At 44.0% G+C, this 16,570-nt stretch overlaps 1 protein-coding gene across 2 annotated transcripts in view; it reads left to right on the top strand.

The window, feature by feature from the left end:
- Positions 1-16,570, top strand: part of Mog (myelin oligodendrocyte glycoprotein) — a 40,616-nt gene that overhangs the window by 19,982 nt on the left and 4,064 nt on the right. The window contains exons 1-3 of one of the 2 annotated variants that reach the window (XM_005338820.5): positions 9,595-9,881; positions 11,783-12,130; positions 15,714-15,827. In XM_005338820.5, coding sequence (XP_005338877.1) covers positions 9,803-9,881; positions 11,783-12,130; positions 15,714-15,827 — 541 coding nt within the window. In that variant the 5' untranslated portion in view covers positions 9,595-9,802. Of the gene's footprint in view, positions 1-9,594; positions 9,882-11,782; positions 12,131-15,713; positions 15,828-16,570 lie in introns of those variants that run through there. The other variant, XM_040282251.2, reaches the window with a different exon arrangement.

The following is a 16,570-nucleotide window of genomic DNA, read 5'->3' as shown; positions in this document are numbered from 1 at the left end:
CATATTAAAAATATTACAGGCAAATATACATATAACTTAACATAATAGAGGTTTTTTTGCCTTCCACAAGAACTTTTATGGGATAAACCTGTAACTATGTGTGAGGTTTTTTTGTTTATGTTTTTGTTTTTAAGAGGTACTAGGGATTGAACCCAGGGCTTCATGCAGGTTAGGCAGTGCTCTACCACAGGGATACATCCCAGCCCTTTTTAAATTTTATTTTGAGATAGGGTCTCACAAAGTTGCCCAAGCTGGTCTGGAACTTGCCATTTTTCTGTTTCAGCCTCTGGAATGGCTGGGATTACAGATATTGTAGCCCACAATAACCAGCTACACTCATATGCCTTCTTTATCCATTGACTTGCCAATACCAACCATTCAGAATGCTGCAGAGAATCAAGGACAAATGGAAACCAGATGACTCTGATTAATCAAAACGGCTGTTGTGAAAAATGACTAAGTGTGATTTAACTTGGTTGTGTTCAATATTTTTAAATCTGGACCTCAGTTTTCATGTCTGACACTGGGAAGATTATTGAGTAAGCCCCAGAGCTGAGTGCTGCAAGTCCAGAAGCATCTAACAGATGATGGATTGCCACTGGTGAGAAAAATCAATGTGTCCTCTTTCTGGAGCAGAAAGGAAAATGACACAGGAAGAAGGATTCAGGTCCTGGCTCTTTAGAATCTTGGAAGCTGTGGAAGTGGACATGAGTAAAACCACTAAGGGAAAGTAAGGAAAGAGGAGGAAAGGCACTAACTCAGCCAGTCACGGTAGCACACACCTGTAATCCCAGCAACTCAGAAGGTTAAGGCAGGAGGATTGCAAGTTTGAGGTCAGCCTTGGCGAGGCCCTAAGGAACTCAGTATCTGACTCTTAAAAAGCAACCAAAATCAAGAGTGGTTCCTCAGTTGGGAGGGGAGAGGAGGGGAGTGGGGAGGAGAGACCAGCAGGACCTGGCGCTGCCCTAGGTTGGCTGCACACCCTCCCACATCTGCCTATGAGAAGTGGCCTGAATTTACAGGAGGTCCCCAGTGCACCTGGAAGGCTAGCAGGACGGGCCTAGGCTGTCAGTCCTGTTCCATGCTCTGTGCAGGCCTCCCAGGTGCAGGTCTCCTGGCTGCCCTGGTCGTTAGCAGGCAGAGACCCAGCTATTCCTGCTGAGCTGAGGAAGGACCCTGTGGGGGGAGGCGCTGTCCTCTCTTCAGTGATCTCTATCCCGTCAACAGGCGTGAGTGTGGAGCATGCCTTCTGCGGGCTCTGAGGACACACAGATGACGCCACAGCCCTGCTCTCGGCCCAGAGGCCGGTCAACAGCAAGCTCTGTCAGACCATAAAATGAGCACGGAAGCCAGGTGCACTGGTGCTCACCCATAATCTGTGATCCCAGTGAGGCAGGAGGCTGAGGCAGGAGGCTCACAGTTTTGAGGGCAGCCTGGGCAACTTGGTGAAACCCTGTCTCAAAAAATATGTGAATAAATAAAAAGGGCTGGAGTGCAGCTCAGTGGTGGAGCCCTTGCCTGGAGTGTGGGCCCTGGGTCCCATCCCAGCACACAGAACCCCAAACCACGCATGAACTGGGAACAATACGAGGCGGATGACCAGGAGGGCCATGATGGGAGGCTGGCTTAGGAGTCCAGTCATGGCTGAGGATCAGGAAAGCCAAAAGGCAGGGCCGAGTGGACTGGAGCCCAAGGGCTTCCTTCCTTCCCGTGGCTCAGGTGAGGCTCAGGCCAGGCCCAGCCAGTGCTTCCTGCACGCCCGCAAAGAGTGGCCTAGGCCCAGGCCGAGGGACAGGCTTGGGTCACGCTGGCCCTGGAGCCTCCTGCGAGATGCTGGGGGATCATGTGGGGTCTTGAGTGGGCTGCAGGGGTCAGAGTGTGTGGTTAGGTTTGAGCATCATTCTTGCTGTGAGCTATTGGGGTGGTCAGTGATCAGTACACTTGGGTCAACTGGCACTGTCTGGCCTCCCTGAGGCTGCAGTGGGTGGGTGGTGTGATTCCGAGGGAGAGGTGGCAAGATGTACTTATGGGTGGCTGTGGATCGAGGGCAGTGCTGCCCACAGGTGACCCAAAGGGAGCAGAAGTCGGTGTCGGGGGACTCTGGAGTGCTGGATGGGGTGCCCTTCCGGTCCTGCTCAGACAGCTCAGCCATGAACACTCCAAGCCACACACCTGTAGGGAGCCTGCAGAGGGAGCTGGCCCAGTCCTTCCGGTCTCACCTAACTTCTGCCACAGCCTCCAGATTCTCTGCACCTGGTGCAGATGCCACCCTCTGTAGCATGTGTGTGCCACACTTGTCCTCGTCCTCCCCTATCTCCTCACACGCTTGGACAGGTCCATTTCCATGAGAGTATTCAGACCCCGTCCCGAAGCCCCTCTCCCTTTCGCAAAGGCAGTAAATACAGTGTGTGCTGTCTGGCTCCAGGGCCTTTGCATGTGATGTTCTCCCTGCCTGAAATGCCTCAGCTCCTCAGGATTGACACCTTTCTCAGGTCCCCTCTGGAGCCCATCTCAGACGGCCTTCCATGGAGCCATCCCTTGAGGTTTGAATTCTGGTCACTCTCATGGACACAGCACTCCTCCAAGCCCGAGTCCTCATCTGCTGCCTTCTCCTCTCACTATGCAGTCCGCCTGGGGGACAAGATAGTGGTCTTCCTCTTCCTTCTTTCCAGCATCTGTCCTGCGCATATGTCCAGGTGGTGGCTCCCCGACTGCCCTGTGTTAAGCCCCTCTTTAAGCAAAGCCCCTGTAGCTATGTGAAAAGAGGAGAGGAGGAAGGACCCTGGTGGGGACTGCATTGTGAGCCTTGGGGAGCAGGTGGAGGTTCAGACCTGGGACCTGGTGGGTGCAGAGGGCTGAACTTTTACCTAGTGCTCACTATCTGCTGGACCCAAGCTCAGGTGGCACCACCCCTTCCAGGTCTTCCGCCATGGATGCTGTCCTTTCCCTGGAGTTTGGTGGCTGCAGGTTCCATCCTGCTTCAGGCCTTGTGATCTGGCAGTGCAGAGGTCAGAAGGCAGGAGGTGGGGGCCAGCAGGTGACTGGCTGTGGCCCGGGGGACTGAGGTCACTCAGGCAAGCCTTGTGTTGTGTCTGAGCTGTTTCCTGTCCCGCCAATGGGTGATGGCTCTCAGGGACACCTAGAGAGGCTCTGCAGACAGGTGTGCTGGCCTCGCGGCCCCCCAGGGCACGTCCTCAGGTGGCTGTCTTAGGAGGCCGTGGGAGCTGCTCACAAGCCAGGAGAACAGACAGGAGCCGCTTTATGCCGCTGCTGCAGGGCTGGGGCGGTGGTGTGGATTCATCATCAAGTGTCCAGGAGGCAGGGTCCTTTTAAACAGGGCTGTAGGAAGAGAGAACCCCACTGTGCAGGGTCAGTGTGGTGCAGGGTCAGTGTGATGCAGTGATCCCAGCTGCTGTGCAGGAGTCACAGCTTCCACTGGAGGACGGAGGATGCTGGCTCTCTGGGGTTGGGGCTCCTGAGCCAGGCCCTCCGTGCCCTGGCTGCCTCCCCTTGTCACGTGGTGCTGAGGCACTGGACCTGCGGCTGCCTGTCTAAGCCATGGTGGGTGGAATCAGCGAGGTGGCCACGTGGCTCTGCGGGCATCTGCTCCTCTGTAAGCAAGGACAGTTGGAGTCTGCCTAGGTCAGCGCTGCCCTGGCCATCAGTGGGTTTCTTCGGTGCCATCGCAGAGTCACCCACCTAAAGAAAAAAAAGCAACTAAAGCTGTTTTGTGTGGTTCTCTCCTGACTCTCCAATACCTCTCCAGAGGACTGGGGATATAGTTCAGTGGTAGAGCCCTTGCCATACATGAGAACCTGCATTTGAATCCCAGAACTAGGGAAAAAGAAGACTTCCACACATACCTGAAGTTGCTCATCAGGACTCAGAGTTCTTAATCAAGAATCAAATGAAGGGCTGGGGATGTGGCTCAAGTGGTAGCGCGCTCGCCTGGCATGCGTGTGGCCCGGGTTCGATCCTCAGCACCACATACAAACAAAGATGTTGTGTCCACCGATAATTGAAAAATAAATACTTTGAAAAAAAAAAAAAAAAGAATCAAATGAAAAGTACAAACCTGATAGTTTGTACTGATAGTTAACAAATTGGTGTGATCAGATCAAGTAAAAGTATAAATATTGACCTAGGAACTGGGTAGTAGAGTGTTTGCCTAGCATGTGTGAGGCTCTAGGTTCCATCTCTCAAGACAAACAAACAAATAATAAATAAATATTGACCTAGAGGTGTTAGAATACAAGAAGGTACCTGCTTGCAAAACCACAACCTAGAGATTTAAAGGTGTACGTTTTAATTTATCATTCGTTCTTTCAACAGACTATGCTATGTCAGTCCTCATTATTTTCATTACTCTATTCCTAACAAGACATATGTATGCCTTATGGGAGGACATTCTATGTACAGGTTCTGTATAACAGTTTTTTTGTTGTTGTTGTTGTTTTTGGTTTGGGTTTTTTTTTTTTTTTTTTTTGCTTTTTTGTTTGTTTTGGAGAATCAGACATAGGCCTACCTATGCACTTTATGTACCTCCTCTCATTGAAACATTGAAATCTGTCACATGAAGTGAGCAGTATAATCCCCATATGTAGATAAAGAACCTGAGTTTTCTTTAAACTATCTGCAAGAGTTCACCAGTCTTTTTACAGGACAGCTAATTAGTGTTCCTTCATCATCTAGGAAAGTGGGGAGCTGGTATTTGCATCTGAGCATTCCAGGCTTATGCTGATGCCAGGTCTTCTATATTCTGAAATAAGGATATTATGAGTCTAGATTACATAATCAATCCCTTCATATAGTTTTCTCTGCCAGAGGAATAAATACAACAAAAAAATCAACTGTGACTGCCAGGCTTCAAGATGATAAAGAAAACTATGGTTGCGCAGCTTCAAAACAGCCATAAATGCACATCCCTCGTTTTCGAGGAGCTTCTAGTTAAAGAAGGGCCATCACTAGGTAGGTCCTCCTCCCAGGGACTGGACTAGGGTGCTAAAATGGCCACTGGGTCTTCCTGTTCCAATACTACAGGATGCAGGCTTCTGGGCCGGATTAAAAGAGAGAAAGCAGCGGCGGAAAAGCAGGTAACCAAGGGCAGAGGGTATAAAGTAAAAAGACAAAGGCTTTGCCGGTAGGGACTGAGGGTCCAAGCGCCGCGCACAGACACCTCGCGCACAGACTCCTCACTGGAGAGGGTTTGTGATCGCCGCTTCTTCTCCTGCCCCAAGGCTCCTGGCAACCTATTACTGGTGGTGAAGCGGTTGACGTCTGCTGTTGCTGGGCAGATTTGGGAGCACCTCCTTCCTTACTTGCAAGATCCAGCAATCAAAGTGGTGAAAAGTGAAGATGACAGGGAAATGGAAAGGAGGCATGGAAGAGCAGGAAAAGAAGAGGAATTAAAAACAAACAAACAAACAAAACAAAACAAAAAAAAAACTCAGGGTCTTCTAGAGAAACTTCTGTTCTATGCTGGCGGGAACATCCAGGAATGGGAAGTTCACTCCTGCATTCCATTCCCACCTTGGACAGCTCTGGTGGAGAAAGTCATCTTTAGATTGGGCTGAAATTTGACTTTGATAGGCCTACAGAACTATCTAACGCCTCTTCCACACGACATCCCATAGCACTTGGTTAAAATATGCAAAACCCCATTCCTATTTAGGGAGTGGGGTGGGAAGAGAAGCAAACTGATTTCATCAGACTCATAACAAGCTGAATTATTTCCCTTGAAAAATATGAAAATATTGGTGAATTTCAGAATAATAACGGGGAACACACAAAAATGAAAAAATTGCCAGACACAGTGATGCTCACACCTGTAATCCCAACAACTCAGGAGGCTGAAGCAGGAAGATCAAAAGTTCAAGGAGCTTCAACTGAGACTCTACCTGAAAATAAAAATAAAAGGGGTTGGGGAGAGGCTGTGGCTGTGGTTCAGTGGTAGCACACTTGCCTGGCATGTGTGAGGCATTGGGTTCTATTCTCAGAACCTCATATAAGTAAATAAAATAAAAGTCTATCAACAGCTTAAAAAAAAAAGGTTGGAGAGGTAGCTCAGCTCCAAGATGATAAGCAAAGTGACAGTTGCCCAGTTTCAAAATGGCCAGTTCAATCCTCAGAATTTATTTATTTACAAAAATAAATAAATTTTAAAAATTAAATAGTGCTGGGATGTAGTTCAGTGGTAGAGTATCCTGGGTTAAATGCCCAAGATCACCCCCAGCCTGAAAACAAACAAACAAACAAAAAAAGCATGTTTTTATTTCTCTAGGACTCCTACAGCATCTGGCTAAGTGGAAACATTTTGTAGTCTGTTATTCTCAGTGGACCCACCAGAATAACTTAAGAACACAACTATTATGTGACCAGGACATAATAGTTGCAAAAGGTCCCATGCCTACAAGGGGACACTAAGTTAAAATGCTCTGTGGTCACAGTCACATCTTGGAATTCTTTTTTTTCCCTGGCACTGGAGATTGAACCCGGGGCACTCTATCTATCACTGAGTTACAGTCATAGCCCTTTTTTATTTTTAATATTTTTAGAAATTTATTTTCTCATAGTTCTGAGACTATAAGTCCAAGATCAATGTGTCAGCAGGGGTAGTGTCTGGTGATGGGGGCTCCCTCCTTGAATTGCAGACTTCTTGGTAGATTCTCAAATGTTCTTTCCTCATTATGAATGCAAGATAGTGCATTCTAGTGTGTATTCTCTTTTATTTTTTTAACATTTATTTTTTAGTTGTAGTTGAACAAAATACCTTTATTTTATTTATTTTTTATGTGATGCTGAGGATCAAACCCAGGTCTTCACACTGTAAGGCTAGCACTCTACCTCTGAGCCACAACCCCACCCCTATTTTTTATTTTTTGAGATAGGGTCTCCCTAAATTGCTCAGGCTGGCCTGGAACTTGCCATCCTCCTGCCTCAGTCTCCCAAGTTGCTGGGATTCTAGGTATGTACTTCCATGCCCAGCTACACCCCAGATTTCTGTATGTGGCAACCCTGTTAGCTTCATTTTGCTGGTGGCTTCTCTCCCTTCTCTTATATACATCAACTTTGCTCAATAACCATGTCATCCAATGGACTTCTCATCATAGCTCCAGGAATCCATTCTCTTTCAGGAGATATGAGGTATCTGAAAGCACAGACAGAAGTAAGGTGACTCATCAGGTGCCCTGTAGTGTAATGGCCACAAATGCCAATGCTGAGGCTAGAAAGCCTGGCTTAAAATCCCTGTTGTGTTGCTGCCTAGTTGAGCAAGTTACTTTACCTCTTTTGTTCCTCAATTTTTTGAGGAATAAAATATTTTAATGTTTGTTTTATTGTTATGAAGATTAAGTGAGTTAATCTATATAAATTGATTGGAAGAGTGACACATGGAAGCATTCAATAAGGTGGTAGGATGTTTGGTTTTGATTTTTTTTTTTCCAGAGATGTTGTGATTTCCCCAAAAGGGTTTTGAGCTAGTTCTGATCCACTCTGACCATCCCAATACTCCCATTCTTCCACCCCCATCCTGATCTCTCATCTAGCTTTTGACAGCTGGCCTGGTGCTGAACCATTACAAACACCCTACCATCCCTGCCTAGAAAAGCATCTTCTGCATGACTCACCTACTGAATATGCATCATGGAGGCAGAGCATCCCAGGCCACTTGGGTTCTGGAAAGAGAATTTCCACTTGAAAGGAAGTCAGCAGATACATGGTGCCTCCTTTTCACATGAGATTCACTCCCCTGACCTTGACTTTCAAGCTTAGGACTCCAAATTAGCCAAACCCTAGTTATGCCCAAACTCATCTATCTTGCAGGGAAAAAGAATAAGCAAGTCTCACATTCAGCTAACTATAATCTGTCCTTCTAGCCTGTTATGCCTGTGTCAGACAAAAGCAAAAATGTATGCCCCACACATGCTTCTACCCATTACTTCCCAATGTTACCTTCTGTGTGCCTGACTAACTTTTTGTGATGATAGAAATGCTCTGCATTTGTGTTGTCCAATGTGGTAACCACTAGCTGGGGTGCTATGAGCTTTTTGAAACAGCTTATGCAATCAGGAATTGAATTTTTTTTTTATTGGTTGTTCAAAACATTACAAAGCTCTTGACATATCATATTTCATACATTTGATTCAAGTGGGTTATGAACTCACATTTTTACCCCGTATACAGATTGCAGAATCACATCGGTTACACATCCACGTGGTTTTTACATATTGCCATACTAGTGACTGTTGTATTCTGCTATCTTTCCTATCCTCTACTATCCCCCCTCCCCTCCCTTCCCATCTTCTATCTCTACCCCATCTACTGTAATTCATTTCTCTCCCTTGATTTTTTTTCCCTTTCCCCTCACATCCTCTTATATGTAATTTTTATAACAATGAGGGTCTCCTTCCATTTCCATGCAATTTCCCTTCTCTCTCCCTTTCCCTCCCACCTCTCGTCCCTGTTTAATGTTAATCTTTTTCTTATGCTCTTCCTCCCTGCTCTGTTTTCAGTTGCTCTCCTTATATCAAAGAAGACATTTGGCATTTGTTTTTTAGGGATTGGCTAGCTTCACTTAGCATAATCTGCTCTAATGCCATCCATTTCCCTGCAAAAGGAATTGAATTTTTTATTTTATTTTGTTTTAATTAATTCTAACTTTAATGGCTCTTTGTAGCTAGTGATTACCATGTTGGACAGCTTGGCTTTAAATTGTCTACCTTTCCCCTTTTTTTTATTTGATGAGGCATTCTTGCTTTAAGATTGGGAAATAGGGCTGGGGATGTAACTCAGTGCTAAAGTACTTGCCTAGCATGCTTGCAGCCCTGGATTTTATCCCCAGATTAATAATAATAAGATAGAAACTTTGTGTCAATGCTGGTCTCACCTGTGCAGTTCTCAGCTGAGTCTGAGGTAAGAAAAAAGTTCATATTCATTTCACACTCTCTTTCCCCTGTGACACCAAGGAAATCAGAGAACAATACAAGGCTGAGGGATGTGTCCTGCATGCTGGCTCTGTCCCTGATGCCTATGTTGATCATCAGTTGCTGATTCTCTTCCTCCATGCTTGCCTCTCTGGGCAGAGATGATCATCAGTTCCTGATGTCCACCTTATAACTTTGCCAAGCACATTCTTTGGGGGTAAAAGACTAACTAAGCTCAAGAAACCTGTCCCATATCTGAAGCATAAGAAAGGGAGCTGGATTTGTAGTAGAACACAGGGAATTTGACATCAAGAAAAATGACCTGGTAATGACAGTTGTGAGACAATAGAAATAGGAAGCCAAGGCTAAATAGTCTTTCCTTGTCCTTGTCCTCTTTCTCCTCCTCCTGCTGCTGATCCTCTTCCTTTAAAGAGTCAACAATAATCATGCTCCCTTCACTAATTCCAGGAGGGAAGAGAGATCCAAAAAACCTTACAGGCTCCATGAACAAGTCTCTTCTGAGGTCCAGTGAATGATCAATCCCACTGGCCCCTAGAAGACTGGGTCACTGGGAGGTGGTAAGAGAGGAAGGTTCAGTACCAGGCAGACACTGCTCCATTGCTCTGGAGGGGGGTGGGGAAGGCAAATCCTGGTCATCCCCTTAGTCTGTAGCCCTTTTGTATAAGTGTCTGGCAAGGGTGACGTGGAGCTGTTCCTAAGGGCACAGCTGCAGCAGTGGCCCGAGTGGAGGCAGGGCCCTGGGCAGTACTGCCTCCCAGATCCTCCCTTCAAGCTTCCCAGGAGTAAGGGACATGCAGCCCAAGGGTCTTTGCTTGGCCTGACCCCATCAAGGGGACTCTCTGTCCCCAGTAATAGCAGAGATGGCAGGTTTATCAAGCTTCTCTCTACCCAGCTGTGTCCTCACCCTTCTCTTCCTTCAGCTGTCTTCCAGTTATGCAGGTAAGGTTTGTTTATCCCTGCTGTGTGGAGACCCTAGGACAGAAAGGGTAGTTTCCCAGGGCTCACCTCCAATCATCCTCAAACAGCTATATGAGTTATCTTTCTAAAAACTTAGATCTACTAACACAGTTCTCCTCCAAAACCTCTGTGGCTCCTTTCAGAATAGAATCCAAACTTGGTGTGTGTGTGTGTATGTGTGTGTGTGTGTGTGTGTGTGTGTGTGTGTATGAATTTATACATGGCATGTTCACATGCACATGTGTGGTGCTGGAGATCGAAACTGGACCTCATATATGCTAGGCAAGTGCTCTACCACTGAGTTATACCCCTAGCCCAGGCTTTGATTTTTCACCTCTCAAATGGGGATAAAATTATAATTTCTTGCAGTTGCTGTTAATGTTAAATAAGATGAGATATGTAACATGCTTAGCAATGCCTGGAGTAAATTCCAATAAATGCTGAGTTATAACATATTGTTATATTTGAGAATTTGCCCTGCAGAATTAGGCACCAATAAGTTTTCATGGGGGAACTTTTTTATCCCATGTACAGGAGAAATAAAAGAAACAGAAGTAGTGCTTGCTTCAGCAGCACAGCACAGCAGCATGTATACCAAAATTGGAACAATTGAGATCAACATGGCTCCTGAGCAAGGTTGACATGCATGTTCGTGAAGCCTTTCATGTTTAAAACAAAAAGAAAAAAAAAAAACAAAAAAAAAAAAACAGAAGGACTAGGAGTGTAGTTCAGTGGTAGTGTAGCTATATAGCATGCTCCTGGGTTCAATTCCAAGCATCACAAAGAAAGAAAAAAATGCTGATTTATTTTTGTTTTTTCTCCTTCTTCTTCTTCTCCTTCTCCTTCTCCTTCTTCTTCTTCCTCTTTTTTTTGTACTGGGGATTGAACTCAGGGGAACTCTGTCACATCCCTAGCACTATTTTGTATTTTATTTGGAGATAAGGTCTCACTGAGTTGCTTAGTGCCTTATCATTGCTGAGGCTGGCTTTGAACTTGTGATCCTCCTGACTCAGCCTCCCAAGCAGCTGGGATTATAGGCATGCAACACCACATCTAGCTAAAATGCTGATCTCTTGAAGTGAGGCTATAGCTCAGTGGCAAAGCACTTGCTTAGCATTCTTGAGGCCCAGGGTTTAATTTCCAGTACCATAAAGAAAAGAAGACAGGGCTCCAACCTCAGGGAGACACCTGACTCACAGAGGAGGTCCAATCTAGATATTTGCAGGAGAAATCTTTTCAGATTTCTGAAACCAGAGCCCACCCCAGGATCTAAGGAAGAAACCAGGCTTATCTGGTAGCTCAGAGTCTAGCTTGGAAAACCTGTCTTCATAGGAAAAAGACTTGGTAGATATTAAGGGCAGGGACAAGATCTGGAATGTGGTTGAAGACACATTGAGTAAAGAAGAGTGAAGTAGAGCCACCCCTAGAAGATCTTAGAGTAGAATTTGGGGAACAAGGTGTGAACAAGGACAGAGTGCTAAGAAGTCATAGAGAGTGAGGAAAGCAAAACCTCTAGGGGAAAGGGGACCAGTGTAGCCAGGACAAAACAGGGAGGTGCATGGGAAAACTAAACTTCAAGATACTGGACCACATTCCAAGGTAGAACCTAAAGGATTGGTGGGAATCAGAGATGGATGCTGCTGGCAAAAAATGTGGGCAGCAGCTGTCAAGATGATCACATAGTAGAATATTCTGTACAAGACAATCAGGACATGACTAGAGACTGTTTTGGTATATGCTCAAAAGGAAAAAATGAGCTCCTCACTGACTTTTGAATTCCACTTAACAGTTGAGTGTGTTCCTCCCTTTCTTGTTTGAAACAGCTCTTCCCATGTCAAGAGCCCCTCTGACCCTCAGTTTCTTCTCTTTGGTGTCTTGGACAGGACAGTTCAGAGTGATAGGCCCAGGGCACCCCATCCGGGCTCTGGTTGGGGATGAAGTGGAGCTGCCATGTCGCTTATCTCCTGGGAAGAATGCTACAGGCATGGAAGTGGGGTGGTACCGCCCCCCCTTCTCTAGGGTGGTCCATCTCTACAGAAATGGCAAGGACCAAGATGCTGAGCAGGCACCTGAATATCGGGGCCGGACAGAGCTGCTGAAAGAGACTATTGGTGAAGGAAAGGTGACTCTCAGGATCCGGAATGTAAGGTTTTCAGATGAAGGAGGTTTCACCTGTTTCTTCCGAGATCACTCTTACCAAGAAGAGGCAGCAATGGAATTGAAAGTGGAAGGTGAGTCATCCAATGAAATACCACATTCATACCCACCAAGGAATTCACTGTAATAGGATTTGATCAATTGTGACTCCCTAGGAATGATGTTTTTCTTTAGGACAAATAAAAGAACATCCCAAAGCAAAACAGAAAAGTTCCCCTAGGATACTTAGATACATTCATTCCATCTTAGGAAGGTTAACTTAAAGATTATTCATATTTCCCTCTAGTGATACAAAATCATCATAGATGGATTATTCTAGATTTTTGCTGCCTCCATTTCTCATCTTTTCTATTTTCCTTTTTTCTTTAATTTTTTTTTCTCAAATTGTATCCACAAATGTACACATTATATAGACTTTTATATCAATGAATAAGAACAATCATATGGATAATTATGGGCTTTTCTTTTTTATTCTTTGGTTGGGTCACACTTCTATTCTCCCTCCTGGAGAGAAAGCTCTTCTACCATAGTAATTCATATTAACTTTCTTGTTGATATTCTTTCATATATATGAAAAATATGTATTTAATATAATATGTAATATTATATAATATGTATATATGTGTATATATGTGTGTGTATATAATGTATATATTCACAAACCCAAGGTCACAAGGTTTTTGTTTCCTACATTCTTTAACTTGCTTTTATCATGAAATGCCTCCAAGCCATATAGTATAGTTCTAAAAAATCTTTGTGTGTATGTGTATGTGTTTGTGTATGTGTGTGTTTCATTGGGTGAGAAACATTATTGAAAGCCATATTCCTAGTAAAACATAGTACAACTAAATGAACAAGCAAAGCAGATATCTGAAAATAATTACAGAAAGAGATACACCTTTAGGTTTTACCTTATTTGCTTCACTTCTGCAGAAATCCAGTATGTTTTCTGTGATGGATGATTTTGGAGTTAGTTCATTCATTCATTCATTCATTCCATCTTAGGAAGGTTAAAATGTGGCAAGGTGAAGTGGACAAAGGGGGAGCTTTGAAGATTAATGGCCATTTAATTGAAGAACAAAAATGTTCTGAGTTCCTGAGCCTCCAGTCCTTTCCCCTCCTCACCCTCCCTCTTCCCCCACCTGCAGTGCAAACATCAGACAATCCTTCACTTTTGTGTCTGGGCTGGGGGTGACTGTTGCAGTGTAGGAACCAGAAGATGGCATTGTGTGCTGAATAACAATGCACTATTTCTAGAAACGAACTGCAGGGACATGAAAATAGCTCTGTGTGTCACAGAATGTTCTTCAGACAGCTGTTTTTACTGGGGAATTTTTACCCACAAAGATGTCAAATAGGAAGGATTTCTGTGGTTATAGATTTTCATCCTTCCTGTTCAACAGCTTACTACTTCTGCCTAGGAACTGCCTCCCCAACTCACTCCCTGAGGCCCACCTCACCAAAAGAGAAAGGGGAAAAAAGAATTAAGAGAAAAATACCCTAAAGCTTTGCCTCAGGGGAGAAAGTTTTCCTTTGAGCTGGTTTCCGCATTCCAAACCCCTCCTCCATCTCTTGGTCTGCATACCTAAGAATCTGAAAACAGGATTGTTTTACAGCTAAGTCCACTTGAGTACTCTGAGGAGCCCGGAAGTGAAACAAATATAGGCATGAATGCAGTAACCATGTTTTTTAAATATAGAAAACTCCTTCTCCAAAAAGTTTCCCATCTCTCTTTTTGACTTTTTTGATGTCATTTTACAGTCTCTAATCATTTCTTTAAACTCAATATGAAAACTTAAAAACACTTACAAAAGTATAGAGAATATCATAATGGACCTCCAAGAACTCTGCTCAGCAGTTATCAAACCAACTACAACTAGATTTACCTGATTCCTGTTCATTGCCACTCCCTAGCAACTTGCTGAAGCAAATCCCAAGCAGCATTATCATTTCATTGCTAAGTGCTTGAGAATGTATCACTCAAATATAAGAGCACTTTTTAAAAAAAGAAAACAACCACAATTCTATGATCATGTCTTTAAAAATCAACAAAAATTTCTTAGTATCATTAAATAGTGTACTATTGTTCAAGATGTTCAAGGTTTCCTTTCATAAATGTATTCTTACAGTTGGTTTGTTTGAGTAAGATCCAAATAGACTTTCCACATTTGTATTTGCCTATAGGGTTTCCCATAGTCTGAATTTTGCTGACTACATTCCCACATTTCTGATTAACATGCCCTGTATTTCAGGTGAACTGAGAAATCTATGCAAGATCAGACTCAGGTTTGATTTATTTTGGCATATTTCATAGAGGCTGATAATGTCTGCTTTTATCTCTTTCTATGATTCTAATCTTTTGTGAAAGTATAAGAAGTATGCAAAAAAGAAAGAAAGAAAAGTGTGCACAGTTAGCCTTCTATATCCATGAATTTCACTTCAGTGGGTTGAATTACCTAGAATCAAAATTATTCAGAAAAAAAGCCAGACATAGTGGCACACACTTGTGTGTGCAACTCAGAAGGCTGAGGAAGGAGAATTGTAAGTTCAAAGCCAGCCTTGGCAACTTGGTGAAACCCTGTCTAAAATACAAATAGAAAGGGCTAGACCCTGAGTTTCAGCACCTCAAAAAAAAAAAAAAAAAAGAAAGAAAGAAAAAAGAAAGAAAAAAAAGTTGAGGATGTAGCTCATTAGTGGATCTCCCCTGGGTTCAATCCATGTACCATCATCATCATCATCATCATCATAATGGTGATGATGTCTGTATTGAGCATGTAGAATTCTTCTTGTAATTATTCCCTAAACAATACAGTAGAACTATTTACATAGTATTTACATTGCATTAAGTATTATAAATAATCTAGAGATGACTTAAAGTATATGGTAATGCACAAATACAAAATAAATAAAGTATATGGGAAGGGGCTAGGGGTGTATCTTAGTAGTACAGCACTTAACTAGCATGCTTAAGGCCCTAGGTTTAACCCCCAGCATGGCCAAATAAATAAAGTATTTGGGAAAATGTACATAGGTTGGTTATATGCAAATACCATGCCATGTTATATAAGGGGTTTGAACATATGTAGACTTTGACCTCCAAGGGACTTCTGGAACAATTCCCCTGTGAATTCCAAGGGATGGTTGAACCTGCTTAATTATATAGCTACAGATAACTTTCAATAAGAACTTAAAAGTAGCTGGACGCGATGGCACACATCTGTTATCCTAGCAGCTCAGGAGGCTGAGAAAGGAGAATTGGAAGTTCAAAGACAGCCTCAGCAAAGGCGGGCGGCGGACAGGCGAGGTGCTAAGCAACTCAGTGAGACCCTGCCTCTAAAGAAAATACAAAATACGGCTGGTGGCCGAGTGCCCCTGAGTTCAATCCCCATTATCAAAAAAAAAAAAAAGAAAGAAAGAAAGAAAGAAAACCTTAAAAGTAAAGTATGTGCTGCATTTTTTAAAATGGAGAATACAATAATAGATAAAAGTCTTGTTCTACATCTTATTCCATTTCTTTTTCAAAGCTAAGCTCAGGTGTCAATTCTATGTCACCTTCTTTGAATCTTGGTGATATTCGTTTCTTTATTCAAAACAGCTAATGGATGCTGTGTTGGGAATTGAGGATACAGCCTGGGTGGTACCAATTGTTCCTTTCAGATCCCTTCTACTGGATCAACCCTGGAGTGCTGGTCCTCATTGCTGTGCTGCCTGTGCTCCTTCTGCAGATCACCGTGGGCCTCGTCTTCCTCTGCCTGCAACACAGATTGAGAGGTACAGGACAGAGGTTGGGCCCATCAATATCCTTCCCTGTCAGTAGCTAACCTCTTAGAGTTGGGTCAGTTAACATTTCCTTTTGAGAGACTTTCAAGATCAGAATTACACAATGATAAATTTTACGTCTAACCGAATGCTTTCACATGGTATAATAAGAGCTTGCATTTCCCTAGGAGGTGAATCTGACATGTAATGGCCTCATATACAAAGGAGGCAACTGAAGCCAAGAGAAGTTCAGTGACTTGCTCAAATTGACACAAGTTGTAAGTGGCAGAGCTCAAACTTCTGTACCATATCCAGTAGCTTCATGCATCAGGGAGAGTGAGCTTCAAAGTCAGGCAAGTCTAAGCTATTAGGAGTTTTAATGAAAATGAAAGTCCCTACCACAAAAGTATGTGTTCAAAACCAGTTTCCCTCCATCTTTTCCATTCAACCCCAAGGCCTTGGGTTCAGCTGTCAATGAGGCTCTTTTTTTTTGGCGGGGAGGCATACCAGGGATTGAACTCAGGGGCACTCGACCAGCTGTATTTTGTATTTTCTTTAGAGAAAGGGTCTCATTGAGTTGTTTAGCGCCTCGCTGTTGCCAAGGCTGGCTTTGAACTCGCTATTCTCCTGTCTCAGCCATCAAAGCCACTGGGATTATAGGGGTGTGTCACCACGCCTGGCTCAATGAGGTTCTTCTTTTGTGCCACCACTTCCATTCTGAGCCTTCTCCCCACTGCCAAAGTACAAGGACTTTG

This window comes from Ictidomys tridecemlineatus, chromosome 8, assembly GCF_052094955.1.
Source record: "Ictidomys tridecemlineatus isolate mIctTri1 chromosome 8, mIctTri1.hap1, whole genome shotgun sequence".
In the NCBI taxonomy this organism is placed as follows: domain Eukaryota; kingdom Metazoa; phylum Chordata; class Mammalia; order Rodentia; family Sciuridae; genus Ictidomys; species Ictidomys tridecemlineatus.
This window is presented reverse-complemented; position numbering and strand designations above follow the sequence as displayed.